This window comes from Amyelois transitella, chromosome 15, assembly GCF_032362555.1.
Source record: "Amyelois transitella isolate CPQ chromosome 15, ilAmyTran1.1, whole genome shotgun sequence".
Taxonomy (NCBI): Eukaryota; Metazoa; Arthropoda; class Insecta; order Lepidoptera; family Pyralidae; genus Amyelois; species Amyelois transitella.
The window spans coordinates 4,706,089-4,718,630 of record NC_083518.1 but is presented as its reverse complement, the minus strand read 5'-3'; the positions used below and the strand labels follow the sequence as shown (position 1 = coordinate 4,718,630).

The following is a 12,542-nucleotide window of genomic DNA, read 5'->3' as shown; positions in this document are numbered from 1 at the left end:
ATACTGACCTAGCTCCCTGCAGGGTATGTACACGTCGTCTTCAGGGTCGTAGTCGAAGTGCGCGCGCACGTGCAGCACGCGGTGCGGGGCCGCGGGGCGCGCCGCCCGCGCGCGCGGCGCCAGCACCATGCTCAGCGTGCCCGTCAGCGCGCCCAGCACTTGGCACACCTCGTGCACTGTCTTGCCGCGCATTGGCACGCCGTTCACTTCTAGTAGCTGGAAGGGAATAAATAAATGTTACTTTATGTTGCACTTTGCAATTACTCAAAAAAAAAAAAAAAACAACTCAAACAACAACAACCTAGATTTTCTGAGAAAGAAGTGTTGATGAAATATTTTTTTAAATTATCCCATACTCACTTTGGACGTATTTGAACATAAATACATATAAACGACTAAGTAGGTATTATAAATTTCTAAAAATCGACAATTTCGGAAAATGTCCCATTTAAAATTATTTAGAAAATTTTGGTGGCGTTTAAAAAACAGCTTTAGTTTAGTTTAAAAAACAAATTTGAAGGCAAGATTAAAAAAATAGAATACCTATTTTCTTTTCTTTGGCATTAAATGCATCTAGCATTTATTGCCAAAGAATTCTTTTAATAATGTTTTAAAATTTACCTCGTCTCCTTCGTGTAAGAGCCCGGACTTCTCAGCCGCACCTCCTCTCACTATCCTACCAATTATAACTGCTTCACCCTCGTTCCGTACTGTAGCACCTGTAATACAAGAACATTATTAACAAACAAGTTTTAACAACTACAAGTCAAGAAAAATAAGGCCGAGTGCAATTAAAGATTATATCTGGATTTGAAATCTCTGAAATTACCTAAAACAGCATTAAGGAAGGTAATTCTTTTAGGTTACATCGGTAATAGAAATTATTGAGAACTTATTTAGGTAATAAGAAACATTTGTTTTTATCATTATCGGGGGATGCTAGGGGTAGCATTAGTCCCGATTGCGTCCGTCCTTATATCCCAGAGAGAAGAACCCAGGGTCTTAGATTGGGTAAAGGTTTTTACACAAACTCCCCGCTGACCTTACATGGGAATCTAGCTCGTATTGGATCATGGTGTTAGTTTACTTACCAAGTGGTTCATTAGTCTTTTCAATTTTAATAATTTTGATGTGTTCGCTGGGGTCGTCCGGAGACTGCGCCGATATAGCTTTGTCGTCCTTGTGTAAGTGGTTGTTCCCAGTCTGAAATCAATGCACATAATATGATAATGATAAACTGCAGCTACTAACTGCAGTTGCTATAAATAGGAGTTGATATTGGGTTTCATTTAAAAAAAAAACTGATGAATATTGCTTAGTGGTAAACAAGTTATATATTTTGAAAACGCCAAATACCAACATATCTTATTTTTCTTTCATCTTTTTCAAAGTTTATCTTTCTACCGTATGAGAAACATTCATTCAAGATATTAGTATGCATCAAACTCGAAAATTATGCAAGTGTATGACAGTTACTCTTGACCAGTCCTTTATCTATGTTAATGAAAGCTATCTAAAAATCAATCCCATAGCGTTGCCGTGCTGAACGCCGCGTTATAGGCTTGTTTTGCATGGAAACGCGATAAGGATAAACAAGAACCGTAGTGACTGCGGCACATTTGCTGCTTTCTAAGCCCGCATAGAATGTTACTATTTAGATACATATGAATAGAGAACCTGATAAATAGGCACTTTTTTATGTTCTTTTATACTTAGATACAAAACATCTTTAAAACTGATATTGAGCCAAGTATACCTTAAGCCTCTTCCCTCTGTTGAAGCACGCGGGATCCAGCAGCGCGGCGGCTTGGTCGTGTGCCTGAATGAGGCTTTCCAGCTCCATGCTGCCCAACAGCGTTAGTAGTTCAGCGGCCAGCGCGGACGATTCACCTCCTGCTGTCGTCTGCGCGCCTAGTACGTCCATGCACTGTGGATAAAATAAATATAAGTAAGATTTCATTTTAAAAGGCAAGAATTATAAAACTTGATGCCAAGTTTAATTCTTCATCTTGATGGGCTGGCAATCTAAATTGTGCTATCGGAATCTCAATCCGGATAAGGCCATTTAGCTGAACGTGTCCTCCAAGAATCACGAAATGAATGAATGAACAGCTTCAGTGCTAAAGAGTCATAATATTGGAGATTCTATTAACGCGAGAACACAAGTAGATGTTAAAATAAGGATTAACAAATCTGAAGAGCAACGCCCTTTTTTTTAAACAGTAACTTTAACCTTTGGAGTATTCTCAAATAATTTGGCTGAAGTGTCTGAAAAATGTATCATGTTAATATAATAAATCGTCGCAAAGCAGACATTAACATAACAAAAGTCCGTTTTGAGAACAGCGCCGTAACGAAATGGTCGCTAATTTTCCATACTATTGAACGTAACATTTGGAGCTTCCTGTACCTACGTACATTTAGTTGAATCATTATGTTGTTGCATATATGTATGTCCAATGAATATGTTTTATGTACTCGTATGTACCACTCTGTCAAGAGTGAAACGATTTGGAAGAAGAAAGAACTTAACAAAAATAATTATTATGATAGCGTACCAATACACAGGCCAGGCAGATATACATACATAGATTATTCAGAATTAAATACCTTAGTTGGAAACAAAGAGTAACGTATGTTTATAGAAACTGTAAAAAAACAAACAGAAGCTTGTCATTTGAGCCTACTCTTTTTTATATAATTTTTTCGTTGATTCTATTTTTATCTGCTTATAAATTTTGAGTACATTTTGCCCTAAAGTAATTTACATCATAATTAAGTAAACAATTTCGACAATAAAGATTCCTTCAAGGCAGAGAAATTGATTCATTTACGTTGCTGCTTGATATCACAGATCAGATACAGGCTGACACGTTATAATAACACTCTTATTGGCCTGTCCTAGCTGTCCATATTTACAACAGGCTTTACTTGAAATTTCAGTTCCCTGCAAACAAATTATTTATTCAAGTATTCTGGAAATGATTTCTGAGTTATATTTCTCCGAATCTTAACAAAGCATTGAGCTCAAAATACCTTTTCCCTTTATGAATGTACAATGGTAGACTTTGTGATAATTACAAATAACCTAAGACACTCAACTGACATAATCTTATTTATATTTTGCTTGAAATTTCCGAGCTGTTCTGGGAAAACACAAAATCGAGATAGCTGATTATCGCGAAATAAAAGTATTAATAATTGAAAATCGGTATAACGGGACATTTGATAAATCACTTAATAAAAACATTATATGTCGCAGCCGTGCTCTTAATAGGAACCATATCTGAACCGAAAAGACAGACACAGAAAAGATGAGACATTTTTGCGTTATCATACAGTCCGTGAATAGCTACACTGGTAGTCGAGCGACACTCCTGATCCAGCAGCAACACCTGACAAATCCTAGACACTAATAAAGTAGCGTTGGCATATAAATATAATAGGTTCTTATATTAAGTAAAGATGGCTAAAAGAATAACCCTTTTTGCATGTTCTCTGTAGCCAGTACGAGTGATTTCATCCGCTTTGTTACAGTTGAGGTATACTTACATCTTTCAACCTATCCGTCGCTCGATGAGTATGGGGTGGCGTAAGTCCTGATCTTTTGTGCCGTACTGCTGTGAGGACTGCGGACCTGGTGGCCAGGGCTGTCCTCAGGGCAGGACAGAGTAGTGCACCGGCCGCCCCAGCGACCCTCGACGCTAACGCGCTCTCGCCATTGGCACTTAACGCTTTTTGGACCCTGGATAAAGCTGCACATACTTCTTGGTATTCTGAAAAGAAAGAAGTTCTAGTATAAAAAATGTGGACTAGGTCATAAGTACTCGTAAATCACTAGATTTTTTCTAAAACTTCAAATTAAGTATTAGGCAGATCCTAACGTTAGGACCATCTAATGCTTCCTAAGACCTTAACCAAAAAAAAAGTAAACTGAAAATATATAAAATTTTAAGATTAAGTATTCTAAGTCAACGATGTTCCTAAGAAAGATAAAATACAGAGTTCTTAAAATATTGCTATGCATTCGAAACGTGGAACATATCATCGTATATTTTATCTCAGGCCCGTTGATCTGGGTCTGAACGCAGATAACCAGGCCGTATGATGTCAGGTAGATATTTGTATCGAAAATTCCGATACGTTCAGAGTATGATTTTATCTCGCCCTACATAGCAATCGCTCATATCTTCCACATATATCATATCCAGATGTTTCAGTCGCGGATAAAACCAACTTCAAAAGGGGTTATTTATTATTTCATGTAGGCTTGTTGCAGTGTTGAGTTTGGATTACGTGATTTTTTTAGTCTACCTTCTTAATTATAATTATTCATATCAAACATACATACACAAAATTACGCTTCATTCAAGATCCCTGCATACTACTTTAGCATCATTTACATTCATAACTCTCTTCATGCAAGATCGTCGTTTTAGGGTAGGTATTCTTGACCTGATCTTTTGCCAGAACTCTTTTCAGGATACTTTTTATAATTTTTTCTTAAAGTACCGTACATTAAATGTAAACCTAGTGTACGAGATTTAAACGAAAAGTTTATCTTTTATTGCGAAATACCAAAACTGTTTGAAATTTATCCCAATATTTAAGACAATGACATCGAACATAAAGATAAAATCGCAGGTTTAAAAATCGCACACTTTCAGCGAATCATTCACCTCGACCCACATCGCGGCTAATATTAAGCCGTGTGACACGAACCACGAACTATTGATAAGCGAACTGGAACTAATTCGACCCACAGTTTATATTTCACACATAAAATAGTTCGCTGTAACAGATTTTACTTATTTCTGACTTGGTTTTGCCTGAAAGAAAAATACTTTCAAAGCAAACCAATTTGTTTACGTCCCAGGTTTTAAGTTACATAATGTGATGAAACCCACGGCAGCTTTCAAAGCTTGTTATTTTTTTTCAAAAGTTTAACATAATTATTTTATTTTTGACAAAATGTCGTTCATGTTTTAACTAATTGTAGGTTTTAAAGTGATATATCGAGAGGAAACCGACGTTAGTTTTCTTATAAGCTTTCCAACTATGAAACAGTGAAAATCGCGTAACTTTTTCCATTCCGAAGCTCGTTTCGTAATGTCGGTCTTCAAAAGGATCCCATTTTTTATTCTTAAATATTTCCTATAACAAACTCCAGTAAAGAAAATCTATTGAAGTACCTGTACAAGATATGTAACATCTTTCCTTCCCTTTCATGAAATGTGACGGAAGTGTGAAACAGGAAGCCGGGTAAAGGCACGATGGTTGACAATCTATTCTTGTTTGTAAAATGTCTGATAGTGCACCTATGCGACTTCTAAAACAGATTTCATTTGCTAAATTGCATTTTTACTTACCGAGAGTACTGCACTGACATCTTTTTTTATTTGTACTACTTACTTCAGGTATCATATTTTTCCAATTTCATGTTGTGTTTAAACATCGTTTAATTATTTTGATTAGGTAGTGGACCCCGATAATTTTAAAGAAAAACAGCCATAGATGCAATCGGGAGCACGATGAGATGATGAAGATCACATTTTTATTATCTCGTCGTTATTTTTAATGTATTTTTAAATGAGCACTAAAGTAATTTGAGATTCAGAGAGCTTATGAAGATTCCCAATCTGCCTTTGACCCTCGATCAATTAACAAGATATCTACAATTCTAGTAATCAGGACCACTTGATCAAAGGGCTAATTGCTTCATTAATTGTTCTGCTGTATGCAGCCGCAGTCGGAAGGCAAATAATTACAGGCGCCTCGGGTCAATGAGGGTGATTGTGGAGTTGCAATTGCTTCCTAACTTTCGCTAATTTTAGCCGTTATCAATCATAAATAGATTAGGGTGACCATTCGGCAATTCCAATAGCTACGTAAGGTATAACGTACGAGTATATTGTCAGCCCCCCAAGAATAGGGGGTGAGTAAAAAGTGGTTCGCTTAACACGAAAGCATCGCACTCCATGATTCAGAATTCGGAAACGGAACGAAAATCAGAAGGTTGGTAGATTCATAGTCATAGATGGTGGGTTAGTGTAATTGTTATTTAGTAGGATTAAGTATATCACAAGCCAATACTTGCTGAGGAGTTTCGATGATTAACGAATGTCGACAGCTGACTTCTTTAAGTTAACCTCATAATTCTCTTTTTTAATTCTATTTGTTTAAATAGGCATGTATATGTATGTATACATGTAAAAAGATTCACAGCAAAATCATTTATATGTATGTAAATTTCGTCAGCACATAGAGAGAAATTTGACTGAATTAAAGAAATCAATCAAAGGAATGGATAATGAAAAACTTTCCCGGTCGTACCATACCATATAATAGTGATGTGTAGGTACTCATGATATTACGAAGATTGATTAAATAATTTCAATGAATCATGAATCTTTTACTCTGGGTGATTTAAAGATTTATGTTCACTTTAAAGATTTACTTTACGTACTTATTTTAAGAGCCAAATGTAAGCCCCAAGAGGATTGACGTGTAAGCTGTTTTCGCAAATATGAACCATATTTCTTCTCACTTTAAGTCAAAGCTTCTTAGCAATGATGTATATTGTTCTAATAATTACAAAAAAAATATGGATGAATCGAAAATAATATAAAATAATATGGGGTCGTGGCAAGTGGGAAGATGTATGTGGATTTATGTTTGTAACGTTTGTTTCAATTCAGTACCTAGTGAATTTTGATTTTAACTAATAACTCGTAATATATTCATAACAAGTTATTAACAGTAACACTATGTCACGTAACTGTGCATACAGCCACTTTGCATAAATTACCATGTATGGTTAATACCTGACATAATGGTTATCGGTTGCTAAACCACAGAGCAAAGGACCGGTCTTAGTGCTCTGTGTTCTAAACATATCGGACTGGTTTAACTAACATTATGTCATGGTTAGGTCAGACACCGTTATTTCTAAACTTAGGGGAGGATGTTTGTAACCTAGTAGATGAGACGGACTTTAACTTAATCTTAGAGTATATAGATCACAGAAATCTATTAATATATTTTATAGTGTAATTTAATTTAAGTAAAAATACTGTTATATGATATTGTTATTATTATAGTTATAAGGCGCCGCCAATATGCCATGTCTGTTAAAGGTTGCTAAGCTCCATACTTAATTTTAATACCAATGTATCAACACTTAATTGGCCAATAAATGAATCTTCGTAATTTGAGTGTGTTTAAAAATCTTAACTGTGTTACTGCAGAGGCTATCCACTACCCAAACTAGGTCTTCGCAACTTTCTTCAGAACTCCGCAACATAAAAAATTAAAAAGTTTATTAGTAACAAAAGCGATGTTTTAGGCTTGACCGCCACAAAGGAGAGATGTTTCGCCAAGCCTAGGGAACCGGCTCCAACAATGTTGCGTCAAAGGTTGTAATTATGCTTTAATTCATAGAAACTTTGCTGACGTGATTGATTGAACATTTTTCTAATTTGTGGCGTGTTTAAATGTCGCCATATGACTCCTTTCCAAGACAGGAGGTTTGATATATAGTTAAATACCAAATTAACGACTTATTTTTAATAAGTTAGGTACCTTATAGTTTTTATAAAAAACAATCAACGTTCTTGATTGGTTTTAGATTGATTTAAGTGATTTTATTCTTCTACTGAAACACGCGTATGTGGTACGCGGGAAAATGCATATTCCACTTACCAACTACGGTATACATTTGACTGGTGGAATCATCGCTGACGTCGTCCTCATACGCGTCGTTGACGAAGGCCGTGCCTGATGAAGGCGGGGTGGACTCCAGGGCCTGGAGTTTATGGGAACTCCTAAGAGATGTCCTGAGGAACTCATTTTGGGCTGCGATCCTCTCTTCTGCTTCTTTCCGCTGCCGTAACTGTTCCTGTGGACAAAGAATGTTTTATATATTATTATTTGTTTATGTTTTCATAAAAAGATGATTTCAATTCCATCGTTCTTGAAGGAATACTACAAAGTATTTTTTTCGTTACGCAGGTTTATTCACACAGATTATGTATCCAGTTGCCAGAAAGGCAGTTTTCTCAATCATTTGTATTTGTATTTGACAGAAATAGATAAATATGTAAAAGCATTGTTAAAATCCCACGCTATCTGTGTAACATTCAAAAATTAAACAACTTATTCATCATTATGCATGAGCAAACTTAGCTAAATTTGCTTTACAATGATAACATTAGCGTCACTCGGTCACAAACTAAGCCAATGAGCCTATTAACATGGCACCACAAAGGTGGCACATTGTCCTAGCACAATAGCTGCAGTTCCTTCGGACCAAACTAGGGCTTCGACATAGATTTATGATACTACTCTTCGAAACATGCATATTTTGCGTCTTTATACCTTGCGGGATCGACAGAGAGCACAGTCTTGGAAAGAATATAAAGCCACGTTCTGTTCAGCCTTAGTAATGAAATTAAGATTCACAAAGTGACAAGTTTATCAGTTTTTTGATACTTAGACATCTATGTGAATAGGACGATAAATACAATTAATGAAAGGTTAAAGCTTTCTAATTGTGACACTCAATTCCATCATTAAGTCATCCAGGTGAACGTGGTTTTATAGTCATGTGATTATTAGCTCTCTGCCTTTAGTAGAGTAGAAGTAGAGGCTTTAATTCGTGATATGTATGTGCTTGTATTGCGAAAAGATGAAGCTAGGTATATTCATGAAATAAAAGTATATTGTGTCTAACATAAGTTTTAATGAGGAAGTTAAACTAGACTTCCAGAATTAGAATTAAACGAGATCTTGAACAAAAAGCACTCTGATCTAGCACAATGCAATTTTCTTCCTATTAAATATTCAGCTCTCTAAAAGCTAGTCATAGTTGGACGCGATCCTCCGGGAGAATATTTGAGGAGCATAATAACCGCATATTGGGTCTCGTGGTTTTCGATGAACTAAAACGGACTTCTCCATTTTTCTTAATATTTATACACGTAAAAGTTGAAATGTAAGCTTTTTACGCTCTTATTGATTGCAATCCAGTTGAAGTACTTATGTGTTCTGTTTATAAAATGCTATCCTCTTCATTTTGTAGGATATTTGGCTTATCATTATAAATATTTGGTTTACGCAAAGAAATCCTCATAATATTCGGATGTTTCTAAATATGCTATACTATAAGCCTGAATACAGCTTCTACCAATTCGTCCATTTATTAATAACACACGAGATTTTGAACGAAAGTTACGTTTATTAAGCCGGAATTAAATAATTATTTAAAGATTCAAATAAAGTTGAGCTTTCAAATAATGACTATCACTACATATCCTCTCTTTTCTCTGTCTGTATGTATGCGTTAATCTCGGAAAGTTATGAGCGAAATTTGAAATGTTAGAATTAGGGTTTTCTGAGGCTTTAAAATACTACCTGTGCGAATCCAGAGCGGTTCGCTAGTAGATATATAAAATCCATATCATATAAGTCGTATTCCTGATATTTCTCCTTTCAGATAGTAGACACATAAAAATCCCATTACTATTTTTATCTAGCTCAATGCGGCAGCAGCTTCATGACTTATTGAAGCAGTAAATTGTAATTTAGTTTGTTATTTTATGCGGGCGTGTGTTTATTAGCTACATTATGCGATATTTTTTAAAACGCAGTGGTTTTGTGTTTAATAACTATGTACACACGTATCTATGGGCTGAGAAAAACCCCTTTATATAAACGAATTATACTTCAAAACAAAGCCATTGAGATACTATGATTAAAAAACTTATTTTTCAGTTAGTAAAAATTTGATAGACCTTTTTATATAAACAATATTCTAACTAGAGAAAGCTGTAACTAAGGAACTCGAGCATGCCCTCTTAAATCTGAATATTTAGTGCATTTGCACCCAACAGTGCGAACGTGATGGACTTTTTATGTTGTTTATGTCGGAATTAATCGAGTAGTGACTTAACTCTGTTGTCAAAACCAGTAGGTTATTTATGTATAGCATTATATCAAGTATTTTTATTTTTGAAATAGTTCTGCAGATTCCCGCGGGATACTGATACTAGCTAGGTAAGTACATACATACATACATATAATCACGTCTACATCCCTTGCGGGGTAGACAGAGCCAACATTCTTGTAAAGACTGATAGGCCACGCTCAGCTACTTGGCTTTAAGATAGTATTGAGATTCAAATAGTGACAGGTTCCTAGCCCATCGCCTAAATGATGAATCCCAAGTTTATAAGCCTACCCCTAAGTCGCCGTTTACGACATCCATGGGAGAGAGATGGAGTGGTCCTATTCTTTTTTCTATTGGTGCCGGGAACCACACGGCACTCTATCCCTAACTAGGAAATATGCGAAAGTTATTTTTTTTTTGCAGTTAGCATTTCACAGTTAAAGAGTAACATGCGAGTGAGCAATAGCTGGTAAAATAATCATTCTATCATCCAAACTGCTCCAATATTCATGACTTGATGACACAAAAATTTTATTATAATCTAATACATACATATGTACTTACATATAATCACGTGTTTGTCTCACAAGGGAAAACAAAGCCAATAGTCTTGGAAAGACTGAATGAACACGATCAGCTGTGTGGTACTGATAAATTGAGATTCAAATAGTGATACGTTACTGGCCTATCGCCTAAAAAGCCTAAGTTTATCAGCCCTTCCCTGATTCCTTTTTTGTAAGTAAGTAGATTTTAATGTGATTTACTTGTCAGGATATCTGGTATTCAAGACGATTGGTTTAGTAGATGACGCGTGAAGAGGTAACGAACAATCAAAAAAGAGTTCAGCAATAAACAAAGTACTTCAGGGGTAGGCAGTGACTTAGCTAGGTAACTATGGAGTAGAAATTCAAGAAAAAATCTATTATACTCGTATAAATTGACTTGTTTTACTAACAAACTAATGATTTCGCATGTAATTTGTCACATTACCGTGAGAATTGATCGAATAGCGACGACGGGTCCCCGGGTCTAGTGTAACGTGAGATGACGTAAGTGCATCACAACAACTGACTTAAGTAGGTTGTTTACAATGTAACTTGTGTACAAGTTGTAACTAATACAAAATTTGAACTAGTCATATCGTCTCTACTTGTTTGTGATGAATATCACAAATAATCATGGAAAAGCCCACGTGGATACTTTTATACATTTTAATTAAATCAGCTGAACGCTGAATTAGACAACATGTACCTATGATTGTAAATTTTCCAGTCAATAGATCTAATCAGTGTACTCTACGATACGAAATTAACACTTTTTATATGACAAAAAGTATACAAAAACATTAACAAATCCGTATGTTTATTTGGTCACTATTTGACTACTGTATGCAAATATTTCCCAACGATAAGATACTGTTCACACAAGTATGGTAATCCGAACGGCCATAAAACGTATCGGTAAAAAGTGTAAACATACAGACCATAACCAATCAAGGTGAAGTGGCTAAGATTTTAGATAAGAGAACATAGTATTGGCTTATTTGCGTCACGTGTCACGCAAATGTCAAGTAGTTAGTCCACTTAATCTGAATAATAAGTTTTTGATTTCTATGCTACATGCAATGAGACTAGAAGTATATTTTATTAAATGATATGTCAACAGCTGCTTCCATTGAAAGACTGATGATGGGGATTTCTCTTTGCGTTTATAAAAAGATTTGGTACTTTTAGTACAACATTTATTCGTATTTTTAGACGCACTTGATCTAATAAAACACAAAACATGCAGTTTATTTAACCGGACAGGGCAGGTGTCCCCATAAGTGAGGAATCATGATTCAAGCCAGTTGTTCCCAGATGACCTGCTTGTCTCAATGCAAACTCGTTTGGTTTCAACACACGCGGACAAAAGACGTGCAACTAAGAAATTGTACACACAGCTGCCCACGCCTTAAGTACAGTTAGATTATATAAAAACAAATCGGAACCATAGACTCATATTATACTCACTGAGTAGGCCTTTATTCTTTCTGGGTCGACGTCATGTTGCGAGCGAGTCTGCGCGCGCGGCGATGACGACACCATGATCTTTGGATCACGATCTATACTGCACAGCCTAACGGTTTTATCCGGCAACACGTTCGAATACACAGCGCCATTCCAAATGTGAAACGATGTTTTTTTTCAGATTATCATCATTTGCTTAAAATCACTACTCCTAAGAATTAGAATTCAGCGAATGGTCATTTATTTGTAATTATTATAAGACTTTTAAAAGATAGACTTGACCTTATCATTGCTTGTTATTGTAATCATAAAGTATTTAATTTTGTTGACCAATTTGATTAAGTTTTCCCCAACGTTTAGGCTATATCCCAAGATAATAACTTTGTATATTTACGCATCACGCTAACCAATTTGTTGATATAATAATGCAAATATTTGAAAGTGCACGTAATATTCTCAAATCCTTAATTTTTGACATCATCCGAAGTGTCCGGTGATTATTGAATGAATGCAACTTTTGTCCAATTCGGCTTTGCATGGAAATAGTCAAAATTACGAAATGGAAATTACCGACTGCCAAGAATTTA

General features: G+C 35.6%; 1 protein-coding gene across 3 annotated transcripts in view; it reads right to left on the bottom strand.

The window, feature by feature from the left end:
* LOC106136321 (protein PALS1) overlaps positions 1-12,542 on the bottom strand; it is a 96,199-nt gene that overhangs the window by 7,330 nt on the left and 76,327 nt on the right. For all 3 annotated transcript variants that reach the window (XM_060948215.1, XM_060948213.1, XM_060948214.1), the window contains 6 exons: positions 7,702-7,897; positions 3,553-3,776; positions 1,757-1,927; positions 1,092-1,203; positions 622-719; positions 9-216 (listed from right to left, as the gene is read on the bottom strand). In XM_060948215.1, coding sequence (XP_060804198.1) covers positions 9-216; positions 622-719; positions 1,092-1,203; positions 1,757-1,927; positions 3,553-3,776; positions 7,702-7,897 — 1,009 coding nt within the window. The remainder of the gene's footprint in view (positions 1-8; positions 217-621; positions 720-1,091; positions 1,204-1,756; positions 1,928-3,552; positions 3,777-7,701; positions 7,898-12,542) is intronic.